Source organism: Dysidea avara, chromosome 6 (genome assembly GCF_963678975.1).
Source record: "Dysidea avara chromosome 6, odDysAvar1.4, whole genome shotgun sequence".
Classification (NCBI taxonomy): Eukaryota; Metazoa; Porifera; class Demospongiae; order Dictyoceratida; family Dysideidae; genus Dysidea; species Dysidea avara.
Window position 1 is genome coordinate 10,021,894 of NC_089277.1, and position 15,873 is coordinate 10,037,766.

The window sequence follows — 15,873 nt, forward strand, 5'->3', positions numbered from 1 at the left end:
AATGGCACTTGTAAATTTTTAACTGGTAATTCCTGGTGACTGTGTGAAAAAATAATTTACATTGATATCCACTAAATATGTACACCACATTTAGATATTCAGTTACACACAGTTATTCAGTATACTAATGTGTGTTGATTGTGTTGTGTGTTAAATCATTTATTAGATAAAAAATGAATATGAAAAATTGGTTTCCTGTTTATTAGTTTGAGCACTGACCATTTCCTGTGTATATTGATCAACAGGTTAAAATATTTTTCAAACTCACATCCTGTCATGTGTGGCTATAAATTAAAGTAAAGGCCTTTACAAAATTATTTCTCGTTTTAGGTTTACATTATTATGGTAAAGAGTTTATAGCTACTAGTTAGGTAGTTGTCAGAATAAGAACTTCACACTTGTAAACTTGTGTCTTGTCTGATAAGTTTTGTGTGTTGCAGTGTAGCTAGCTAGCTTGCAAACTGAACTACAATTGTAAGTTAAGAAATGTTTTGTTACTCTGTAAATTTATAGTCAATGGCTTCAGTATAGTTGAAAGAATTGTTACTCAGAAGTTTCTGCACTTTGTATGGAAAGGTCAAATGTCCTATCAAAGTGAAGTGCTAAACAATTTCTATGAAAAACTGGTGGCAGTCCTACCAATGCAGGATGCGACATTTATGGCAAAATTGGTAGGTCATAATCTTCTGCCTGGTAATCTGAAAGCTCTAGTAGAGTCTAAACAGACAGTATCGGATAAGGCAATGTACTTCCTTGACCATGAGATCAAACCAGGTGTAAGCATTGGTGACTTCACAAATTTTGATAAACTCTTAAATGTTATGAAAAATTGGGAGAGTGACAGTTTAAGGAAGTTAGCAGATGAAATAAAAATTAAGCTGGACACAACTACATCAGGTGAGTCATATTAGTAGCAAGTGTATATAATGGGGAGGACCCTCCATACTCTTGTTGGTAGGGGTCAGTTAAGATACTCAATATCACAGGTGCATATCAACCCTGCATTCTATTGCAATCAAAGGCCTAGCCCTTAATTTACGAAAGTTGTTTCACCACTCAATGGTTAGCAAAATGTTTACCTAATGCTACTGACAAACAATTCTTGTATCCCTTCACTCAGGTGAAGTATATAGGAAAATACTGAGTGACTATATGCTGTTGTGTGCCCAACCCTAGCATCATTATTTTACAGTTAAAATTAACAAATTTTCACTCTACATTTGACTATAGATACTGAGTTGGTTTATACCTACAGAACTATAATTATCACAGAACCTGTGCAAATAGAATCAAAGCACAAAATTTATGTAGAACTATGTATACAGGGGAGTAGCTAGGATTTTTGAAGGGGTTCCAATAGCAGTACTAAGTTACCAGAAGCAGGGGTCTGGGGGTGCAGCCCCCAAACGCTGAGAGACTTTCAATATTTTAATGAATCGAAACTCAGCAAATTGCTATATTATAATACATTAATTTTTATGCATATAAGTGCCCCCTGGGTTGAAGCTAGTACTAGATAAAGCTAGTTAAGCTACCTAGTGGAAACAGTACATAGAGACACATATAGACATCTGTAAGTGATAGTTATCTCACTGGTATAGGAACCATCAATCTGCTGATACAAATGGAATGACTTACAATCAAAATGTAGCTAGCATGAATATATTATATTACATGCCCAAGTGATAACTGAATAACTGAAGTTTTATTCTACATCTTAAACACTGCACACCAAAGCTAGTAGTATAAGGTCATGCTCAGTTTCGCATTTAATGTTACATGTAGAATGTGTGAAAAAACTTTACTAATGAAGTTCTATATATTTACATGCATGTTTTATAAGAGTATATATGTGTGACTGCTCTATTAGAGTATATCGATCTTTTTAACAAGTTTTCAAGAGGGCTCATATTACCTCTGGAAATCCTTCTCTGAGAGATGAATGCAATTGTTGGGCTGCGCCATACACTATTACTCACTCATTTTTGTCCTGCCACACACTGTGAAAAAAGCTCAGAATAATAAGGTCTATAACAGTCTTATTATGTTAGTATTGGAATGAAATAGTACAGCATATATTATTAGATTAGGACTTTACTATAACAAGCTTATTGAATACATTTAAGACAGTCATATATTAGAGATTAAATCACTAGTATAGTGTAGTGCATTATCAGACTATACTAAGCCTATTTCAACCATATATTGGCTACTATACTACTGTCCTTTTTTACTTCCTATAATCTGTGGCTACCTTAATTAAATAATTTCTATAATTATATTTGTAATGAATTTAATTATGAAAATATGTTAAAACCACAATACGTACAGCTAGTAAATCAATGTCTCCTTGGCCAGCCATGACAGTATCACATCAATTTCGTCATTTATCAGTCTTTATCCAACTGTAGCAGGTAAGACAGTAAATATAATTCACAAGTTCCATTACAAATTACCTGTATTATCATCACCATGTAGAACTCTGTGACAATCTGTTAGTTGTCTGGTAGAACAGTCCCACAGCTCTAATACAAAGATGGTAAATAAAATGTGTATTCTGGACAATCGTTGGACTTACAGTTTGTAACAATAAGAATCTCATAAAACCGAGACCTTGTTTGGAAACCTAGTATTACCATGTAGAACGGCGGCTAGGTCCCACAACTCTATTAAAGATGGTAAATATAATGCGTATACTGAACAATCATTGTACTTACAGTTTGTAACAATCTTCTAAAACTGAGACCGAGTCTGAGACCGACAATCCATGTAGAACTAAGACAAGTCTGATAAGACCAGGTCTCAATCCTAAATGGAGGTAAACATAATTCATATTCTGGATTACTTGGTGTACTTACAGTTATTATCAGTGAGTCTAACCAGACATAAATGGCCACTTAATATGTGACTTTGTTGGGCTAATATCAGACGAAGATTTTTGAACGGTCATATCTCAGCCAAGAACAATGATATCAAGCTGTAATTAGCAGGTATGGTTATCAAGTGTTAAAATAAGTACATTCAAGCACTGATGTACGTATGTTAAATCCGTATTCTTTGGCTAATGAATAAGCATACCTGCTAGTTAGAGTTTGACATATTCACTCTTGGCTGAGATATAACCATTCAAAACTCTTCGTCTGACATTCACCCATACCCAAAACTCACAAAAATACTCCTACCAAGTGGCCATTTTTATGTCTGTTACATAAGCTCAAAAGAAGCATCTGATGCACTGATAACCAAGTCCAAGAATCTTGTAATCACTACGTACAATTGAAACAAGACTAAATATAATATAATTTGCATACTCTTAGTGAACTTACTTCTGTTAGCAATACGATCATGGTCAGCGAAATAAGGACAAACAAGATGGAACAGGTTCTTGAAAGCACTCAACTCATTTACAGTGCCAGTCGTACATGAGGTAGCAGCCGTCAGCTGTTGATGAAAAGCAATGGAAAACATGAAGAAATGAGACCGGTTTCCACAAACCTAAACGAAGGTAAATATAAATTGTATACTGGACACTCTCAGTGTACTTACTTACAGATTTTAGCAGTAAGAAGAATCTCTTAGAACGAGACTAAGTCTGTAATTCCTACCCTATTGAAAAGAAAATGAATAAAAACACAATCAAGCTTAATGCACTTACAGCTGTAAGTAATTAGAAGATGAGGTTGAACAACTCCGTGAAAAAAGAACAAAACTGTCCACAATGGTTGCTACCAGATTCTTTAAAGGAAGCAGCTGCCATTGAAGGAAATTAACACTGCAGATGTCATACACTGACAACCTGGAGAAATAAGAGGTCCGACAAGAAACTGTACGTCTGAAGAGATAATATACAAAATCATAAGAGCAGACCATGCATACTCTTACCGTTGATGGCTGATGAACTGTGTCCACTCGTCATCCGCCATAAGCTGAGATAACAGGTTATAAAATATGTAATACGTACACAGTTGAATCATTTACAGGCCATTGTCATACAATACACAATAAAAAATTTAATACGGCTAAACCTATCGTACAAGCTATCATTTTAGTCTAATACTTACTCATCTAGAGCTGTTTTTGATCACTGCCATCGTAGGAATTGGGCCACCACGCCGCCACTTCACCACTACAGCCAGCAGGGATGTACAGTTGTGGTCCATAACTATCATCGTGCGGTCATTGGACGATGGCGCCGATCGCGCACACTCTCCGCGAGATACACCGTCTCACATTTACAACCTCTTAGGCTCTGATACAACAATAGCGACAAAGATGGCGACTTAATTGCATCTGCTACGCATGCGCACACCACTGACCCCACAAGCGTTTACTACCAACTTTTACAGGTGTGCTAACTGTGCAAAAAAATCTGGATTTGTATGACTCTTAGAAAGAGTTGATTGAATAATTAATTTTTCTGGTATTATATGCTTTGCTGTATGAAAATGTGTGCATATAAAATTAGCTATCACAACAAAGCTAGCTATAGTGATTTAATAACAGACTGTGTACTTATTGTAAAATCATCATGACTTTGTTCGATACAGTAAAAAAATCTTAAGTCACGTGCTGTCTGCATAAACAAAAGTCCATGAATAATGAGATGGTGAAACTAAAGTCAGTTATCACATTTAGTAAAGTAAACAAAGCCATAGCAAAAGAATGTGTATTAAACTAAAGTATAATCTGTTTCCCATAATATAAGATGGGGTTTATACTAAAGTATAAGATAGTTAGTATAATGCAAGACTATACTGAGATTAATTGTATAATTTAAGCCATTAGATATACCATCTTATATTCCTCTTTTTTCACAGTGACACTAAATGGTGTGTTTATAGGGTCCTGCTGTAAACTCAAAAGTCTAAATTTTACAGGATGGGGGAGGGGGAGTGGTCACTGAACCCCTCTTGGAACCCCCTCCCTACGCCCCTGTGTATATTATGTATTGTATCTTTCACTTCCTTTCAGGCTGGAAGAGGCTCACTGTCTCTCCTCCCAATAATAATACAATCAAAACTTTAAACCATATCGAGATACTCTAATAGAGCAATCAGTCAAATACTCTAATAGAACAGTCACCACATGTAATACTTTAGAATCCTCCACAGTTGCTAAAAACTGGCATAAGATTTAGTTCAGTTAATTATAAACCAATTGTCATATAGAATGGCATACAAAGAACCAATCTGCAAAATTCCTAGCTGGTTATTAGTGGCTAAATGTGACTGTCACTGATCCCTGTAATCAATGCAGACCACTTAGAAAGAAAGTATACTTTTAATTATTATATTATTTAATTATTTGTGCATAAAACTGCTATAGTACATTAATACTTCTTTACATAAAAATTTTCAGAATAAGTACTTTAGCTCACTGTAGCTCCCAAACCCCTGCTCCGTTATTATGCTTTACCCCTTGTGCACTGTCCCTTGCTAAACCCTGGATGCCCTGCTGGTATAAATAACTGTAGATACATATGTATGACTCATTATTGCAGCTTGAAGTGGGAGTGGCTGCAGCCTGCTGCTGGAACTGTCATGCATGCAGACAATTTAAAATTAATCATTACTTTTGTGCTTTGTTAGTTTTGCTGTACGTCACTGTAGTTTTGTTAGGCATGAGTCAAATATGCTCAAACATTTGCTCAAATGCTTTCAAAAATTTCCCAACATTTTCACCTGTTATGTTCTTCAGTGTTCCCATTATGCTTGAATTATGCTCCTAGGTTAGCAACATTTCTTACAATAATTTTGGAGCTTTTTAATCATCGAATGCTCTATTAGAGTATTTCATTACAATTTAAAGTGACTGTTCTATTAGAGAGTATTGATTTAAGTAGCTATGTACAATGCAGTTTCCACTGACTGCTCTATTAGGGAGTATTGATCTATTTTCATGGAATTATTAAGCTCTACTTTATATGTTAGCATTATGCTGGCATAGCACTCCAGTGTATTAGGCTTTTTGTTATGCTGGCATATTTGATGCAGGCCTAAGTTAAGTTATGTACATTCTGTGTGTATGTGTGTGTGTGTGTGTGTGTGTGTGTGTGTGTGTGTGTGTGTGTGTGTGTGTGTGTATGTGTGTGTGTGTGTGTGTGTGTGTGTGTGTGTGTGTGTGTATGTGTGTGTGTGTGTGTGTGTGTGTGTGTGTGTGTATGTGTGTGTGTGTGTGTGTGTGTGTGTGTGTGTGTGTGTGTGTGTTGTACATTGTTATTGTCATAGGCACAAGTGAAGAACAGCCTCTCTTGGCTGATGCTGTTTTTCCCTGAACTATTTAAAAGTATAACCAACACAAATGTACATTATGTTAGATGTAGATTACATCTACCCAATTCTCTTGAATGTAATTGTGTACTGGCACACCTTCCACCTTACTCTATTGAAATTTAACTTTTATAATATCATACTTTCAGGTAGCACATGACAAGGCAACTTTGACCCACACAACTATAACAAAATTACAATTAATTGACTTTATGGTGTAAAAAGATACCCAGATAAACATGTTTCTGACTCCCTGTATTCACAGGCTTTAAGCCTTCTCACAGGTCCCTAGTGGGATAGCATTAACAGAGTAATCTCAGCATTTATTATTTTACTAGACAGACAGACAGACAGACAGTGTTTGATGTATCCAGAGGACCAGCCCAAAAGATACATCAACATTGTTATTTGCTATACAAACAATCAAGAGATAGGTAGTGTTTTCAGATCAGGAGTAGAGTGTTGCTTTCATCAAGTTATTTTGGTACATCATTTAACTCCCTTGCTATAATTCTGTGGTAAATAAGTAATAGGGGAATAAAATGGAGAGCATGGTACTGTCAGGTTGATCATTGAGTTTTGGGTGAAGTATGGTGGTATCTGTACTGCCGTGAGGTGATATAAGGATTGTAGAAAATGTATAGTCTTGATATTAGTGTCTATATGTGTCGTTAGAGTAAGATATAGTGATGATTCCAGCATAGAAGTGACAGAACTTGACCAGTTACAGTTTAACATTGTTCATCTTGCAGCTCCTCTCTGTACCTTTATAGTCCATTATTATCTTTAAGAATCCCACACTGATAAACACTGTTGTAAAGGTCCATCTGTCGCTACCTAGCTAAGTGTTGTCACCATCTCAAAGTTACTAGTGATATTGCTCAATTACACACACTTACCAGACTGTATACATGCACATTCATCCATATCAGGTATAGAACAAACACACACCTGGTACAGCATAATAGTAGCTGTTCTCAGCTATACATATGTTGTTCTCAGCTCTTGACTTACACACTGCATAAATATATAATTTTCTTTTTGTAGCACTGCACTCAAGTGGTAGTGAACCCACAAGTAGTCCTCAAACAACAACTACTAAACAAACAGAACAAACTACTCCACTAGGTGATGCTACCAACATGTTACAAGTGAGGTATATTAGGGACTTCACCTCTGATGAAGGGGAAGGTCCAGTAAAGTTCATTGAATTAGCACTAGTCAAAAATGAGAAGGTGACCAGAGTAGACAAGAACTTGGAAGAGTTCACTAAATTAACACTACAAGGTCAAGTTGATGAGTTACTACAAAAGAAAGAGCGACTTGGTGGCCTGAGGGATATCTTCTATTATCAGAACAAACCATGTCCTCGACTGATACTAATAATGGGAGGCCCAGGTGAGTATTAACAGTGATGTAGCAGTGATGTAGTATGTGTTGTGTAGGTATAGGCAAGACCACCCTTGCCAATGAGATCTGTATGAGGTGGGCCAGAGATGGGTTTTTATCTGATAAGTTTAATCTTGTAATCCTGATACCATTGAGGACAGTCCAACAACAGTCACTTGAAGAAACCATGATAAAACACATTGGAAAGGATGCTTACGTTGAGTTGAATGATAAATTAGGTAGAAAGTGTTTACTCATTCTGGAAGGCTTAGATGAAATGGCAGCTCAACGTCGACAAAATGATCCAATATTATTGGCCATGATCAAAAAGGAGACCATGGTAGAGGTAACAATATTGATAACATCCAGACCTCATGCATGTCAAGGTCTAAATGCCAACAGGACAATAGAAGTGGTAGGATTTAGTGAAGAAAAAATAAAAGAATATGTTAAAAATGTATTTCCCAATAATACTCAAGCAGTTAACTTGTTTATTCAAAAACTTGAAACATTTCCTCATATTAGTGCCCTTTGTTATGTACCACTTTCACTGAAGATGATACTTGAAATTTTTCATTATAAGGAGAAGAGTCTTCCATCTACACTGACAGAACTGTATCACCTCTTCATAGTGATGACTCTTCAAAGGGAACAAGAGAAGAAGACTGAGAAGCAACCAGTGTCTTCTGCAGGAGCTAATGATACTGAAAAAATATTACATCAGATATTACCAGATGTTCCAGAAGAAGCACTACACACAATAATGTTACTGAGTAAGTTAGCTTATCGTGCATTCTTTGAGTGGTACAGTGTTAGGGAAGAGAGAGACTGGCTATACAACAAGGTTCAATATAAAGATCCAAGAATTATATTTACAGAAGATGACCTCATCCAGTCAGGTATTTCATTACCCAAAAATTATGATGGTTTTGGCTTGATAAAGTGTACAAATATAAAATACTTAACTCGACAATCTAACACCTATAACTTTTCACACCTTAGTGTTCAAGAGTTTCTTTGCTCTCTTTATATTGTTATCACTATGTCACAGAAAGAACAGTACCAGTTAATGAAGGAACATTTTCATGATCTACCAAATATCATGATGTTACTGTGTGGACTAACACAATTGAAATCACAAGAAAATCTCCAGTTTATTTTGTCCCAGTTATCATCAGGTAATTATAATTATGATGCTAACAATGATCACGTGGTAGGAGCAGTAAAGTGTATTACAGAAAGTCTCTGTGTTTCACCTCCAGGAATATTACCAATAAGACTGATTTTGAAAAATGCTACACTTTATCCCTATGACATACTGTGTGTATCATACACAATATGTCATTATCCCATTGTAGTATTAAACATGTTTGGGTGTCACATTGGAGATGAAGGAGTATCAAGAATGGCACAATGGTGTGTAAAAATTATTAATCTGCGAGAATTGAACCTTGGTGTTAATGGCCTCACTAGTGCTGGAATAGAACACTTAGTTAAGATCATGAGAAGTAAGCCCCATGTTAATGAATGTTGTTCATAATACTGTTACAATCACAGGTAGTGACTCATTAAAAGTATTAGATGTTACTAGGAATGAAATAGGAGACATTGGAGTGGAATTGCTCGTAAACAATAGTAACAATCTGACTGAGCTCTATATGTGGAGGTGTGGCTTATCAGTTAAAGGTACTAGCTACATGTTGTTATAGTGTGATAGTTGTATTAGTACATAACCAGATGATTGATTTGTTAAATTAGGTATCCAAAGGTCATCACATATCTTCATCAACTGATGATTAATATTGAAATGTTTGTCTTTTGTTATGATCACTACAGGTGTCATTTGTATCAAGACACTATTGATGGAAAATAAGAAATTACAAGTATTGAACATTGGTAGTAATCAGATTGGCAATGAGGGAGTGGCTGCTGTATGTGAACCACTTTACAACTACAACACTACTCTGACTGAGCTCAGGATGTATAAGTGTGGGATATCAGTGGAAGGTAAATACTACATCATCATGTAGCTAGCTGTAGTTGTGAAACTTTATGTGGTTTAATGATAGCAAAATGTTGTGTTTACAATAATGTTTGTAGACTTACTGAATCAACCATATAGTGTCAAAGCCATACAAGTGTTCACAATAGTCTAATTCTGTCCAATCATTGTGTACTATAGTCAGTAATTTTATTATGTAAAGGTTGTGTACCACTGGGTGTGGTTTTCTGATATACCACTTGTTCTGTAACACTACACATCTTGTATCATATGTACACTGTCACTACAATAATAATTATTTTCTATAAAATTAGTCACATAAAATATTTTACTACAATGTTTGGAGTAGACTTCCCTTGACAAGATCGCCCAGAATTGTAGACACCCTATAATAATCAGGATACATGGTCCCCTAAACTCTCAAGTATACACATACACATTAATCACAGTTGAGGACACCTCTCTAATAAGGAGATCCTAAACACCTGAATGTGTTGTGTGATAATCTGACTGTATACATGGTATTGATGACTAATACTGAGTTATAGACATGTCCCTAATCTGTGTCTACTGTTATGATCACTACAGGTGTCATTTGTATCAAGACACTATTGATGGAAAATAAGACAATCACATTACTGGACATCACAAGGAATAATATACAAGATGAAGGAGCAGTTGTAATATCAGAAGGTCTTCAATCCAATCATACTCTGACTACACTCTTGATATTATACTGTGGCTTATCAGTGGAAGGTAGTGTAGTTGTAAGATTTGTATGTGGTTTAGATGATAGTGAAGTGTTTCATGTTATGTAAAACAGTGTTTATATATTTGTATGATATGTCCCATACCTTTGTGTACCATTGTGATCACTACAGGTAGTCGTGTAGTCCTACAAGCAGCTGTGGACAATACAATGTGTCATGAGGTGGAGGTTGAACATTGGAGTGATGATCAAGTCAAGCAATTGTTGACCATTCTGGAAGAGAGGAAGAGACAAGTGGTAGGAGGTGCAATTGTATGATGTATTATGGTTATGATTGTTTCCAGGACAACATTCGATCACAGAAAAATGTATCATAGGTTGACGAACACACAAAATAAGATCATGTGAGGCAAAATTAGTCACTTTTTGAATGATTACCATCTTATCATTTGTAGGAGAATTTTATCATCCTAACTACATCATTTGTGATTTGTGTAGAACTTGTGAACACAACATAATAATTATTGTTGACATTTTTTATTATATTGTTGTACCAAATTATTAGAATATGACATGCTTTGATCTCTGAAAGTTAATGATGTTACTGATATTAATAAGAAACCTCCTCACAGGTCTTTAAGGTGATGACATTAATTTTTAAGTTTCATGGATAAGATGGGCGGTCACAAAACTGAAATCATGTGATCTTTAAAATTCATAAATACATTGCAAAAGCAGCCATATCTAGCTATACAGATTTAGCATAAAAGCCTTATAAAATTTTCAAATTTAATAATGTTATTATGTTAATGACTTCATTAGTGTGAAATGGTCCTGCACATAGGGTAGGTACCAGTGTTAGTACATATATACAATGATGAGTGAAATATGGCAGCATTAGTGCCTGCATCTGTTAAAGATTGAAATACTCTAATACAGCCAGATACAGCTGAAACACATTTCAACCTGCTGGGCCTCTAGTAGAGGATAAATATTTCATGAACATAATTTGGTATGACCTAACATGTATATGGTTAGAAAACTTCCTGACTAATTCACTCACACTTCAATTACAGTGACTATGTAGTAGTTTGTAAAATCATACAGTATGATACTACTGTATAGTCAGGGCCGCCCACAGGGGGGGGGGGGGGGGGCAACTGGGGCATTTTGCCCTGGGCCCCAGCCTGAAAGGGGCCCCAGGAGGCCCCATGAAGGGCCCCCTGAATATCTGTTTAAAAGATCAATATACTCTAATAGAGCAGTCAGATCTAAATACTCTAATAGTATTCTTCAGAGGAGCAAGGAGCAGTGTAGCAAGCTTATAGATAGGAGATATGGTTGGTGATGGGTAGTTATTGTCATTGCCAGCAGGTTGTGACCTTTTTTTTTTTTTTTTTTTTGGTCTTCACCGTAATTACAACTTGGGTCAAGGGCCCCATTTTAACTCTTTGTCCTGGGCCCCTTAATTTCTCTGGGCGGCCCTGTGTATAGTAGGGACCACAAAGGAGTAGGCATGGCCTATGAAAAAACATCACCTAAAACCAGTCTCATTTTTCCCAGACAACAATGAGGTAGTATTGGATAGGTAAAACTAAGCCCAAAGAAACCTTCAGATCAACCTGAAATGCTTTCAACAAAATATTGCTATGGATTTAAAAAAAAAAAACTTTAATTAATGAAATTTTCCATTGACTGACTAGATAATGCCTTCAGACAAGAGTAACTCTGACAATGGCAAAGGCTACGAGCTTGATTTTTTCACTGTTCGATGTTGCTTCAGCCCAAGAGGTGCCTTTTGCCATACCGCAGTACCAGAGGCATAGCCAGGGGGAGGTAAGGGGAGGCATTTGCCCCCCCCCCCCCCATCACCGTAGTGTGTTTTTTTAAAACTTTCGTCACAAGCTTACCAGTATTAAACTGACACGCAAATGACTATAAATGTGCGCTACTATGCGGTATCACCAGAGGTTGCTATAGTATGTTCACGTTGAGCTGAATCCTCAAAAACATTTAATAACTCATGGATGAAATTACACACGATCTTAAAATTTGGCTCAATTGTAGTACTGCTTGATCCGCTAAAAATATTTCAAAATCATTTTGTTCAAATGTTTGACATAATATTTACAGCCAATCAAAATTTTCACAATACATTTCCTATGGGGAAGCCATATAAGTACAGCGTCCATTACGGCCCTTTCCCAAACTTGTAATGGAGCCAAACTGTACATGTCTGTTGTTGACTCCTTTGCTGTTACCAATAATCATTTGGTTGGCTGAAATGTTAACTCTATTGAGAAAAAATCCACTTTTAATTTTTAGCTGTTTTTCAGGATTCAGCTCAACGTGAACATACTATAGTGAATGCGCACTCGATGCACACACACAACATTCAACTCGCTCGGGAATCCACTGAATGAAAATATTAGAGACACACTTCTATATTTAGCCTAGATTACTCATGTGATAGAGCATTTCTAAGGAGTGACTCGCTGTAAGTAGCCTAGCCGTGGCAGGAGTCGCAACTCACAAGTGACAAAGGAGACCAGATGATGCTACAAACCTACTTCCTACAGGGTGATAAGTGTCAGTTAAATGTACCATGTTTATTTTTTTGAGTCGATGACACTGGATCTTTGTACGGCAGTGCAGTCCATTGTTTCACTTTGTCAGGCAGATCAGTCACAAGCTTACAAGTTCTGCTAGCAAGAAAGACAGTTGGGATTTCACGAGGGATTTCATGCAATACGTGGCATTTGAATTTCACCGAGTGAAGTGAGTGAACACATAATCCTGTCAGCAGTGTGCTGGGACTGCAGCACAGGCTGTGGCTAACGTAAAGTAACTTGTATTTGCACTAAAATATTAACAATATAGCTCTACCTGACTGTGGATGAATTTGTTGGAGTACAGTTGTGGCACGTACGATGATGCTCGACGAATATACCTCCATTGAATCATTGATAAGTGATAAGCAATCAGTACTGAAATAGTCACGTAGCTAGTTGTGTAAGCTGTAATAGTACAACACCGTATGTTGGCTAGCCCACCATTGGGTCATTAGCCTTTTTTGCAATCGTGAATGATTTTGAGCATTTCGTGGGGGCATACCTGCCCCTCCATCACCTTCTGGCTAGCTACACCCCTGCGCAATACATACAATGCATCCTTCATGGACCTACCAGTGTCCTCCTTTGTGTCCCATTCATCTTTGCTGATAGCGAAACGTATTGATTTGGCGGAAACATGTGATGGCTTCCATTCATAATGAAAATTGTATTTTTCATTGTGGCTACCTTGATTGCAGAGGTGCTTTACGCACAGGTCTTGATTCGTACTGCTACATAATGGGTTGAACATAGCTGGCAACGAAATGTAATGAATACTTCACTTTACGATAATTGTAGCTGGAGTGTGCGGCACCTTTTCTTTCTTATGATGTGGTATGCGTGAGTTCACCAATCATAATTCTATTTTGCAAAAAAGTTAACGAAAAAGTATACAAAAAATTTGGAATTTTCAACTAGAGTAGGGACCATAGCACATCGATAGAAAGTACTGAAACAAGCTGGAGTAGTGCACAATAGTAAATCACAGTAAAACAATAAGTATATGTTAAAGCATAGCCGCCAGTGCTTTATTAGCATCTCGGCCGCGCGCCTCGTATTTTATTTTTCATATAGCACGAGCAAGGCTATGCTTTAAATGATTTATGGAACTTTCTAGTCGTGTAGCTTCACCATACACTGAGGGGTCACCAACTCATGAAAAAGGGGTACGGATTTCAAAATCTTGAACAAATTTCTCAAGATTTCACGGGTTTCAAAAGATTTCACAAAATCGAACGAGAGCTGCAAAATTTGATTTTAAATTACAGGTTGGTGTAGAGTGATCAGTTCTGAAACCACCATAAAATAGTGGGAGAAAGAAACAAGTTCAGCAGGCATGTAGGAGCACATGCAGCCTCAAGAAATTGAGAGGAATTTCGAAGCCATATAAAGCCAGGAGTAAAGCCAAGACATAACTATTAAATGAAACCCTACAAAACCAGGAGCAACTCGCAGCTGAAGCCATATAGACCAGGCAACAAGGCCAATCATTCAGGGTAAATCCCGTGCGAAACCCCTCAAAACCAGGAGCAATTGTCAAAGCTCTATCTGGTGTGAAACCCCACAAAACCAGGAGCATCTGTATGCTTAAGTTGCTTTTGTAATTGGTGTGTTGCTAAGTTTATGAAGTTTTGCTAAGTTTGTAGTTTGCTAAGTAAATCCGAAGCGGAGCGGAACATAGGATTTCATTCTTACGTTTGTGCAGGAGCAGTTTGCATGGTTTTGTGTGGCTCCTTTCCCACAGCTCCTGGTTTTGTTTGGCTTCCACAACTCGCTTAATACAAATCCTAAACGGAGCGGAACACCGCATTTTATTCTTACTTTTGAACAGTTAGCATGGATTCTCTCCTGGTTTGTGCAGCTTCTTTCCCACAACTCCTGGTTTTGTTTGGCTTCCACAACTCGCTTAATACAAATCCGAAACGGAGCGGTACATCGGATATCATTCTTAATTCGATTCTCTCCTGGTTTTGTACGGCTTCTACAACTTGATTATACAAATCCGAAGAAGCGGAGCGGAACATCGGATTTCATTCTTACTTGTGTGCAGGAGCAGTTGAGTGCGATCTACGGTACCAGAACGAGTATAGAATCAGAATCACGATAACATAAGATTTCGTATTTCAGGCAGGATTTCACTGAAGGTGTACGAGATTTCAAAGCAGTTGGTGACCCCTCGCCATACACTAGGACTCGTAATTAACAAGCGTTGCACGAACTATTAGCAGCCTGAACGCACACAAACTAGTTTAACAAAGTAACTCACGCGTATTTCACCATAGTTTGGCATAGTAGACGTTCATCGCGTATTTTGGCAGGTTTTGCTCGCAACCCACAATCGATTCTATTGTGAGTCACATGGTGAAGTATTTCCGTGATATCTCCAGGACTTGTCCGTTTACATTAACAAACGTAACAGCAACGTTACCTTCTCCCACCCATCATCGAAGCATTTAGGCATGTCTATAAAAGCAATCCAGTGGTTGAACTTGTATTGGCTGGGGTGATTGATCACTCAGCGAAGCTATCAGTCTTCACCGGCTTGGGTTATTAGTCGTACGGGCGCGAGCCCCGTAGGCTATTAGCCTACACTAAGGCACGTGGGCAACTGTGCTTTATTGCCCACAAAGAGTGCTGAATAAAGCGCTCTTTGTGGTCGATGAAGCAGTTGGCCAGCTGAGAGTGTACTTTATGAAATTTAAAGTACACTTTTCCCTTTGATCTAGCCCACGCAAAGTTCTATAAGAATTGTTATATCCCTACTGTGCTCAAGAAAATGCACAGTAGGGATATAACACTTCTTATTGTTTTACTGTGATTTAATATCATGCACTACTCCAGCCTTGTTTCAGTACTTTCACTGATGTGTTATGGTCCTTACTCTAATTGAAA

General features: G+C 37.2%; 2 protein-coding genes and 1 long non-coding RNA gene across 6 annotated transcripts in view; 2 read left to right on the forward strand and 1 right to left on the reverse strand.

Moving 5' to 3' along the window:
- LOC136257314 (protein NLRC3-like) overlaps nucleotides 1–15,873 on the forward strand; it is a 273,319-nt gene that overhangs the window by 119,594 nt on the left and 137,852 nt on the right. The window lies entirely within an intron of this gene.
- On the forward strand, nucleotides 343–10,958 carry LOC136257315 (NACHT, LRR and PYD domains-containing protein 12-like). 2 transcript variants are annotated; one of them, XM_066050442.1, is made up of 10 exons: nucleotides 343–897; nucleotides 7,317–7,667; nucleotides 7,715–8,836; nucleotides 9,017–9,166; nucleotides 9,216–9,344; nucleotides 9,495–9,665; nucleotides 10,249–10,416; nucleotides 10,542–10,666; nucleotides 10,714–10,773; nucleotides 10,825–10,958. In XM_066050442.1, exons 1-9 carry the CDS (start codon nucleotides 582–584, stop codon nucleotides 10,744–10,746), a joined length of 2,565 nt encoding a protein of 854 aa, XP_065906514.1. In that variant the 5' UTR covers nucleotides 343–581; the 3' UTR covers nucleotides 10,747–10,773; nucleotides 10,825–10,958. The 2 variants fall into 2 exon arrangements, with proteins under 2 accessions (XP_065906514.1, XP_065906513.1); XM_066050441.1 differs by having other exon boundaries at nucleotides 343–474; nucleotides 527–897; nucleotides 7,715–9,166.
- On the reverse strand, nucleotides 2,295–4,260 carry LOC136257861 (uncharacterized). Of its 3 annotated transcripts, none has more exons than XR_010702221.1 (10): nucleotides 4,062–4,260; nucleotides 3,883–3,926; nucleotides 3,656–3,832; nucleotides 3,551–3,606; nucleotides 3,327–3,441; nucleotides 2,859–3,266; nucleotides 2,718–2,808; nucleotides 2,579–2,666; nucleotides 2,457–2,525; nucleotides 2,295–2,405 (listed from the first exon to the last, which is right to left on the reverse strand). It is a non-coding gene; the product is annotated as an uncharacterized lncRNA (long non-coding RNA). The 3 variants fall into 3 exon arrangements; XR_010702220.1 differs by having other exon boundaries at nucleotides 3,327–3,495; XR_010702222.1 differs by having other exon boundaries at nucleotides 3,327–3,495; nucleotides 3,547–3,606.

Excerpts from the sequence above, each read along its gene's own strand:
- LOC136257315 (XM_066050441.1), top strand. The coding sequence starts at position 582 with ATGTCCTATCAAAGTGAAGTGCTAAACAATTTCTATGAAAAACTGGTG. Across the intron at positions 7,668-7,714 it reads ACTAATAATGGGAGGCCCAG|GTATAGGCAAGACCACCCTT; the intron begins GTGAGTATTAAC and ends TGTGTTGTGTAG. Across the intron at positions 10,667-10,713 it reads AAGAGAGGAAGAGACAAGTG|GACAACATTCGATCACAGAA; the intron begins GTAGGAGGTGCA and ends GATTGTTTCCAG.